Source organism: Spodoptera frugiperda, chromosome 11 (assembly GCF_023101765.2).
Source record: "Spodoptera frugiperda isolate SF20-4 chromosome 11, AGI-APGP_CSIRO_Sfru_2.0, whole genome shotgun sequence".
NCBI lineage: Eukaryota > Metazoa > Arthropoda > Insecta > Lepidoptera > Noctuidae > Spodoptera > Spodoptera frugiperda.
In genome coordinates, this window is record NC_064222.1 from 8763776 (window position 1) to 8773209 (window position 9434).

Genomic DNA, 9434 nt, shown 5'->3' on the forward strand with positions numbered 1-9434 from the left:
TTCATAATCATATTATAAATGCGAAAGTTTGTATATTTGTTACTCCTTCACGTCAAAACGACTGAAAGGATTAGGATGGTATTTGGGATAGGGTTAGATTATGGTTTGGAAGTTATTTCCAGTTTATGCGTTAACAAAAATATCACGGTTTACTCACGTACATTCATGGAGAAAAGCTCTACTAGTTTCGAGTCACAGAGGGACTCTTCATCATGAGCAGCGTCTGCAGACGCGACGACGTCGTGCAGCCTACTGAGCCAGTAAACTGTGTTTTTTATTTTACTTAACTTAGTATGTCCAACGATAGTTATTATAAAAATATATAAATACACAATTGGGTACACAGTGGCATTACGTGCCATAATGTGCACCTCTGCCTACCCCTTCGGGGATTAAAGGCGTGACGATATGTATGTATGTATAAATACACTTTTTGGAAACAATTGGCTATTTGACAGTTGTAACAATAAAATATGAAACAAGTTTGATATGTAAGCTTTAAGGTATACAATCACTGTATAATTATTGGTTTGCATTAATATTAATTATAATATTTTATTTTTGATATTTAAATTTGTGATATTTGAATCTGTGCATTACGAGACCAAAACGCAGCGCGGCCATGATTGTACGTCAAGGGACGTCACATTTTATTAAACATTACCGCCGTACGTAAACAGTGACAGCACAACTCCACCACTGTTCTGTGAAATGTGACGTCACGTTATGGAATGTCACGTGACACGCTGTTTTCGCGCGACAATTCAAATGAATGAAGAAAATATGTTATTTTTCTATTAAATAATTATATTTCAAGAAAATAAATTATTGTAAGACGTAAAAAAGAAACATCTGAATATAATACAAAACTTTTTCGAAAACTGTCAAGTAGCCAATTCCAAAAAGTGTTAAAAGTACAGTATTGTTGTAAGTGGTTTATTACCAGGTACAAACCCGGTATAATTGATAGAAATCATAATCAGAAATAAATACCTGACTGATAAAAAGTGGGTGTTTCATCACAAATGTACACTTCTATTTATCTCGTCGGGATTTAAAAGTGTGATGTTATGTACGTACGAATATACAGCGTGTAACAAAATACCCATATACATCAAGAAGCACTGAAGAATACAGGTTGAATAGAATATCTAAGGTAACCGAACCAAATAAGGCCTACCTTATTTTTCTTACCGCCTAGCTCGTAGGTTTAAAATGACAAAGGGCTGATAATTTCAAAATCTTATATTTATTTATTAAACTTTAAAATAATGGAATCAAAATGGCTTTAGAAACAAAAATTACAATTTTGTAAACACAAATAACTAAAGTGTCACTTTGGCCTTATTGGGAACCCTATGTCTTATTAAGGCCTCAATAAAAACTAGTAAGTATTCAACTTCTTAATTATAACAAAACTTTGTCAATGCTTATAAAAAATGTAATGAGATCTTATTAATTAATTTTGGTCATTATACATCAGGCTAAACGAGTTTCTCATCATGCATTACCAAAGTAACATCTTTGAAGTCATAGGTACCCCATCATCAGTCAAACGAATGAGAATAACTTCTTGTTCTGTAGCCAATTTAGCGACCGACCTAGCTTTCGTGTAGTCGAACTACTCTTTAGATGGTGCGTACTTCTTTGGAAGTTATATCTGGCTGCAGCAGCCTACCGGGTAAAACAGGGTGCATAAAATTCGAAGGGTGAATAGATACTATGAAGAATTTCCCGATATTCATTCACCCCTTTTCTGTATCTATTCACCCCGTTTACCCCTTTTTACCATTTTAACAGCGTTTTCCATCTTTTGCAAAATCCATTGGCTTTCTTTTTAACAGAAGCTGATGGTCCGTTTTCTATGAAATTACTGAAAAACAACTATGCCGTAATAAGGCCTACAGGTTTTTTTTGTAGGCTTTATTAGGACATGGCACATAGGTAAACAAAACAACGATTATATGAAATACACCGATATTATAGCTATTTCACTAATGTGAGGAGATGGCTAAATGTATAATTGTCATACAGACAAAACACGGCACGTCGTATACTGATAAATATAAAAATACTAACAGTTTACGCTACTCGAATTTTATAAAAACTAAAGTGCGCTCCACGTCGTGATTGTTTTCGACTGTAGGTTCCAACATAATCGCGGCACGGGTTGCTTGCTGTGCTCAAATTAGTTAAGTAATGTGCATGCACACTTCTACAAACTTTGGCGACCATTTGACATCGGGAAGAGGGAAATTTTCAAAATAGGCTTTATTGGGGCATAGGCCTTATTTGGTTAGGGTACTATACACAAAGTTTCAGCTCAAAATACGTTTAAAAAAAATGGTACCAAAAACATGGTATCGCATGGTTCTTGATTTCAAATCACAACACTACAGGGGTCACTCGCTAATATTACGAAACATTCTTCTGTAAATCTGATCGCCTAGTACCTGTATCTACCTAATTTTGATATTCGGTTTCTGGAATTTTATGTATTGAAAAAATTCGTAACTTCGTTCCTTGAAAACATGAGTTTAAAAAACCCTTCCCGTATCGTTTGTTATGTTATCTAGAAACCGTGCACTTAATATGTATACCCCCTTTTTGTTACACCGTGTATATGTAGGTATGTTCAACTTATAAAATGCTTAAAAAGGATAATTGTTTATTTTTCATTTAATGTTTTTATAACAACGATGTTATCTCATTACCTTTTTATGAAGTAAAAAAGTAAAAAAAACAAAATAAAAATAAATTTACCAACGATAATTAATGTATTGTATATAAATTGTTATTCATATTAGCATAAAAACAAAAAAAATCCCACGGAACAAATCGATGATATAAATGATATAAAATTGTAAAAAAAAACAATTTTATTTGTAATTGTAGAGGGGGGGGGGATCATCCAATGACATCTCCTGCCTTGGGCGAGGTACAAAGGAGTGTCTGACTCTTACTGACTAAAAACCACCCCGTTCCTACTCCTGCTTTTTGAGCCGGAGCCCCGGAAAACCCGCTATATAGATAGTCCGCAGCTCCGGGAGTGTCTGAAACTGTTTTTTTTTTTTTTTTGAGCGGGGAAAATCATCCAATGTCTTTTCTCGCCCTGGGCAAGGCGAGAGGGAGTGTCAGACTCTTACTGACTATAAAACACCCAGTTCCTACTCCTGCTTTTCGAGCCGGAGCCCCGGTAAACCCGCTAGGTAGTCCGCAGCTGCGGATTAGGCATCAGCCCTACTGGGTCCCATCTGTGGTGGTGTGATGGCTCTTTGAGGCGCGCGCGGAACGCGACGCACAGTACGCACGGGTCTGGTTCTGTTCGGGCGGTGAGCTACCCTTACTCGCCGTCCGCAGGCCCGCAGAGTGCTGACTCTTACAGACTAAAAACCACCCCGTTCCTTCTTCTGCTATTCGAACTGGAGCCCTGGTAACCCGCTACGCTATATGGTATATCGAGACGATATAAGAGATGGAGACGAAAGAAGCGAAATAAAAGACATGTATTTATATTTTTCTGTATATTTATTGCCTAGGCAAGCTAAGCACCAGTTCTTTTAGTTTCTGTCTGTTGATCTTGGATGTGCTGGTCGTTGGCAGTTCCTCCAAGAAGATCACACCTCCTCTCAGCTGCTTGGAGTCAGTCAGCGATTCTGGAAATAAAATAACACAGTTAAAGCCTCATTTTTATTTTTACTAATTCCTTTAAAGCACTAACTAATATGCAGATTTTCAAAGCAGGATAAGAACAACAACTTGTATTGTTGAACAGAAGTTCAACAATACAAGTACAGTACAAATCCTTATAATATTTTTATAATAACTATCGTGAGACATACTAAACTAACTAGTTTTGAGTCAGAGGGACTCTTCATCATCTACTGAGCCTACTGTAGGCTGCGCGACGTCGTCGCATCTGCGCACGCTGCTCATGATGAAGAGTCCCTCTGTGACTCCAAACTAGTAGGGCTTTTCTCTCCATTTTTACGAGAGTAAACCGTAATTTTAGATAAGTCCTTACTACATTAATAGAAGACTATAATCTACCTTTGACCAAGTCCTTGATCTCCTGCGCTGTGGGGCTGCAGCCAGGCTTGGGCACAACGCACGCCACCACCAGGTCCCCGCACTCCCTGTCTGGTATACCTGTCACTGCCGCGTGCAATACTCCAGGATGCTTCATGATCACTGTTTCAATTTCCACTGGAGACACCTGAACAAATATTAGACAAATATGATGGACTGCCCACTCGGAATAGGCCACCAAACAACCCTTAAATTACTAACCCCTAAAAGGCCGGCAACGGATTTATAACGCCTCGGGTGTTTCAAATGTCCAAGGGCGGCGGCGATAGCATACCATCAGGTTATCCGTCTGCTCGTTTACCGGCTTATTCCACAAAAAACCAAAGGTGCGAAATGTTACATACAACTTTTCGCCACTGCTTTTATTAGTTACTGCTTTTTTTGAGAGGTTAACTCATCTAATGACTTCTCCCACCTTGAGCGAAGCCTGAGAGAGTGTCAGACTCTAAATGACTAAAAATCATACATACATACATATCGTCACGCCTTTAATCCCCGAAGGGGTAGGCAGAGGTGCACATTATGGTGCGTAATGTCACTATGTATGGGACGTAAGTCCCATGTAATAAGGGGTGAGCCAATTGCCATATACCGGGCACATTTCCGTGCTATCACTGACAAATTTTCGAAAAACCCAAGTAAGGCCAGTAGTTAATACTATGCTCGACCCGGGAATCGAAGCCGAGACTTTTTGCCCGACAGTCGCTCTTGCAACCACTCGGCCAACGAGGCAGCCTGTCAGTGACTAAAAATCATCCAATGACTTCTCCCGCCTTGGGCGAGGTGAGAATGAGTGTCAGACTCTTACTGACTAAAAACCACCCCGTTCCTACTCCTGCTTTTCGAGCCGGAGCCCCAGTAAACCCGTAGGTAGTCCTTAGTTACACTGACCTGATGATTTCTATACTTCAAGAGCAATTTGTATCGTTCCACAAAGAATAGGTTCCAGTACTGGTCTCTGTAGAAAATGTCACCAGATTTGAGCCAACCGTCCTCTGTTATAACTTCTTTTGTCACCTCTGGGTTATTGTAGTATCCCTAGAAATAAGATACAAATATTATTAATAGTCATTGGGCATACAGTCATGACCACAGAGCAGATAAAAGTGGTGACATTTGGGCATTCAAGTGCGGAAGAGCCATGCTTCGGCACGAATGGGCCAGCTCGACCGGATTGATACCACGGCCTCACAGAAACCGACGTGAAACCGGCTTGCAGTGTGTGAGTGAGGTTACTGGAGGCCCAATTACCACCCTTCCCAATCGTCCCAATCACGATTCCCAACAAGCCGTATATTCCCCAAAAGGCCGCCAACGCACTTGTAACGCTTCCATGTCCATGGGCAGCGATTGCTTACCATCAGGTGATCCGTCTGCTCGTTTACCGGCTTATACCGTAATTTTTTTTTATATAGGGGACATTGTAGATAATTTGCTTACCTTAAATACAATTGGACCTTTGTACCATAATTCTCCTGGAACATTTGGCTCCGTGATGACTTTATTCGTGATAGGATCCACTAGCTGAGAACAAAATCAGGATTAAAATCAGTATATCAGGTACTACATAAAAATCCAGAGAGAACCACCTTGCACAAGGTGTTATAAGTTCAGATAAGAATGAGAACTCTTTATTTTTATTGAGTGGGGAAAATCATCTAGTGATCTCGCTCCTCGCACACGCACACGACACTGCGCCAATGTCGTTTTGACATTAGTAGGCACATCACATCACATCACACCAACCGCCTATTAGTTGCCACTGCTGATCAAAGCTTCTTCTCGCATGAAGAAGGTCATTTCAAACTTTAATCATTTTATTAGAAATTATAAACCCACGTTTTCTCATGATGTATTCCTTCACCGTTTGTAAATGTCTAAATGTTCTTAGAAAGTACATATTATAACTCGAAAAAAGGGCTACCACCGACATATTTCGTAGTTAGTAGGAACATGTATGTCCGCAATTGCTTTCACGAGTCGTGTGTCCGTTAGTTTTTCTATTCGTAGAGGAAAACAAAGCAAGATGGACGCGAGCGTGCCATTAATGTCAAAGCTACATTGACGCAGTGTCGTAAACAAGTGCGAGTGTCATGTGGGGCGGGGCTTATAATCTGGGTACTTACCTTGGTCTGTATCCCATGAATTGGTCTCCCGTAGGATCCGGCCACAGAATACATGTCATTCTGCACAGTCATCCCACTCGCTTCACTCATTCCGTATAGAATGTATACTTCGTCTGTCTGGGCTTTTTTCTGGAAGAATAATGATTAGATTTTTTAAGAGACAATTCATAAATAAATCCTGCTAGATTAATATACTTCGAACCGATAAACAAATTATAGAAACAGAGTTAATTTAAATGACGTCTCCTCAATGATGAAGAATTTGATGATTGGTTATACCTACCAATCATCAATCTCTTTATAATTGAATCATGAAATCCAGAATCATATCATTTTGCGTTCTATTGTCTCTGCCTACCCCAATGGGGGACAGATATTTAGTTCTAAGTGTCAGGGAGAAGATTTCAAAGATGAGGTTGACCACTAGTATTTTTGTCATTATTATCTCTGTTTCCAATTACAAATAAGCTAATTTTGCTAATACTGTTACGTTGTCGCTATAATTTGATGTTTACTCGAAGAATGAACTCATTGACCAATTACCGAAGAGATTTTCAAATTGTTTCAAGTGTCAAAATATTTTTTATTATCTGTCTTACCTTGACTTCATCAATGACATCTTGTGATACTGCGCTCCCACCCAGTCCTACATACTCGAAGCACGTGAAGTCACATTTAGCATTTGCCATCATCGTTACCATCATGTTAGGACTGGTAGCTAAGAAGGTAGGCTGCAACAAAAAAACTTGTCAAGAAGACTCGCAGTGATTTTTTTGCTTGTTATAGACTATAATATGCTCCGGGTATATTCCCAGTTCAAATAACTTGGTATTAAATTTTGGCCCTTCAGAAGTTTTTCTGGAGCCTTTTCCTCAATAGTCACATTTGCGACCACTTAATCTTTAGATATAAAAATCAATTGCTGTTCGTTAGTCTCGAGATCGGCTGGACTGATTTGGAAAATTTTGACGATAAATTGTTTGTGGACGTCCAGGGAAGGCTTAACAGGTGAGAAAAAATGTTTAAGGCGCTACGAAGTTTGCCGGGCAAACTAGTTAATGTAATACAATTTTAAATGGAACCAAATTAAAGTCTACTAGTGGTCGCCTAGTGGCCGAAATTCGACCATATATGATTTAATTTACAATACCACTTAACGTACGTTGAAGGATAATTTTTATTTAACTCAAACTCTTTTATAAAACTCTTTTCATATGAGACGTGAGAATATCATCGCAATGTCTATCGATTTTGACGTTTTGTCAAATACGATCAGATACTATGCATGTGCGTGTAATGTTTTATTTATTGATTTAATGTACTTTATAAGCATTATTTTTGAAAAATATTAGCGTTCTCCACTTCTCCTACACATAAACTATAAGTGTACCAAATTTTATGCTCCTACGTCCGCGCAATTATCGTAAAAAGAGGTCCAAAGTTTTTGCATCACGTATTAATATATAGATGAAAGTTTTAACTTTAAATGCATTCAAGACCTACCTTATATGTATTAACCAGTTCAGCAAAATGCTCGGGCGTGATAGGTGCTGATGACTGCAATCGGGTATACTTGAAGACGGATGAGAAGACGTAATGGATTCCCGCTGACAGCCACTGAGCTGGTGACGTCACGATTACCAGCTTCGTTGGTGTCGGGAAATTGGAGAAGTTTACCCTTTAAAAGAAAAAATGGAGTTAGAGTTAGACCAGATGTTAAAAATATATTCTTGAGTAAGCCAAGAAGGACGAATTTATTCACCATTGATGATGATGATGTCTTAAGAAGCCCGTTTCGTACCAATTTGAGTTTTTCCGACTTATATATACTTTCTAAGATTATTTAGACACCACTGACAAAATTAAATGGTGAAGGAAAACACTTGAAATCGCTAACCCGCATTAAGCCAGCGTGGTGATTAATGTTCAAAATTCCTCTTCTCCGTGTGAGAAGAACCCTTTGGAAAGCAGTGACCACTTATAGGCTGATGATGTGATGATGATGATAATAAAGATTATTTAGTTAAGATGAAGTTAGAAATTACCAGATATAAGGCATTCCAATTGTTAAGTTCTTGTGTGTCAACATGGCCGTCTTTGGAACACCTGTAGTTCCACTGGTGGAAGTTAAATATCCCACTGTTTCCTCTGGATCGAGGTCTGTCGGTCTGGAAATAAATAGTTAGTAATAAAGTTTATTCGGATAGCGGAGTAGGAAAATTGAATTAACATGAAGCCTTAAATCTGACTGCACGGTTGGCGCGGTGGCTGAGAACCGGCTACTGAGCAACGTGTAGCGATTCCCGTACAGAACAACTGTTTGTGTGATCCATAAATAGTTTTTTCGGGTCTGGATGTGATGTGCATGTTAACTTGTTTGTTCGTAAACACATCCATGGCACAGGAGAAAATACTAGAGTGGGGCACGTTTAAAAAAATAACCTTAAAATCTGATTCAATGACCTTAAACCATTTCTTAATAAAGTGTTACTTTGTGTGAGAAAGTTGATAAAAATACTACAATCACTACTTCAGAGCATCTCCAATATTATTATGTGTTCTCCAAAAATTGCAGCGTCAAACTAAATCAACTCTTAAGTATACTCACTTAAAGTTCTTTATCGCTTCTTTGTCCTGAACGTCCAAGAGTTGAGCTAGTGAAGTATGCCTCCCATCATTATCAAAGGTGACCAATTTAGCTTCCACTTCAGATAGAGTCAATGCTTTTTCAATATCCTTCATCTTCTCACTTTGGCCGAAGATGATATTTGGTCTGTTCATGTGGAAAAGGTCTCTTAGTTCATCTGAAAAACACCAAGCTCATAAAGCACCAAGTTATAACCGAATTGGGCTGAATGTTAGTTTTTATGAAAATAAGTAAAGGGGAGAGAAGAGAAGAGAAGAGAGAGATGGAGTGGCGAGAGAGAGAGAAAGAGAAAGATAGAGATAAGGATATAGAGAGAAAGAAAAAGACAGGGAGAGAGAAAGAAAGAAAGAGAGAGGGAGAGAGAAAGAAAGAAAGAGAAAGAGGGTGAGAGAGAGACAGAATGAGAGAGAGGGGGGGGGAGAGGAAGAAAACTACTAACTAAAAAAAACTACTTAATTATGTGCTGTAATTAGAATTGTTTTAGTAAAGCAAGCAAGCAATTGAATCTATACCAGAAGTTTACTGCCCGTTAAAAATAGATTAGATTAATTAGATTAGTGACAAAATATATG

At 38.6% G+C, this 9434-nt stretch overlaps 1 protein-coding gene across 9 annotated transcripts in view; it reads right to left on the bottom strand.

Moving 5' to 3' along the window:
* LOC118274573 (luciferin 4-monooxygenase-like) overlaps window positions 1-9434 on the bottom strand; it is a 227023-nt gene that overhangs the window by 32982 nt on the left and 184607 nt on the right. For 6 of the 9 annotated variants that reach the window (XM_050696721.1, XM_050696729.1, XM_050696726.1 and 3 more), the window contains 8 exons: window positions 8824-9019; window positions 8261-8383; window positions 7719-7893; window positions 6815-6946; window positions 6216-6344; window positions 5530-5613; window positions 4981-5127; window positions 4051-4216 (listed from right to left, as the gene is read on the bottom strand). The exons of 2 other annotated variants lie outside the window; for them this stretch is intronic. In XM_050696721.1, coding sequence (XP_050552678.1) covers window positions 4051-4216; window positions 4981-5127; window positions 5530-5613; window positions 6216-6344; window positions 6815-6946; window positions 7719-7893; window positions 8261-8383; window positions 8824-9019 — 1152 coding nt within the window. The remainder of the gene's footprint in view (window positions 1-4050; window positions 4217-4980; window positions 5128-5529; window positions 5614-6215; window positions 6345-6814; window positions 6947-7718; window positions 7894-8260; window positions 8384-8823; window positions 9020-9434) is intronic. One more of the 9 variants, XM_050696731.1, reaches the window with a different exon arrangement.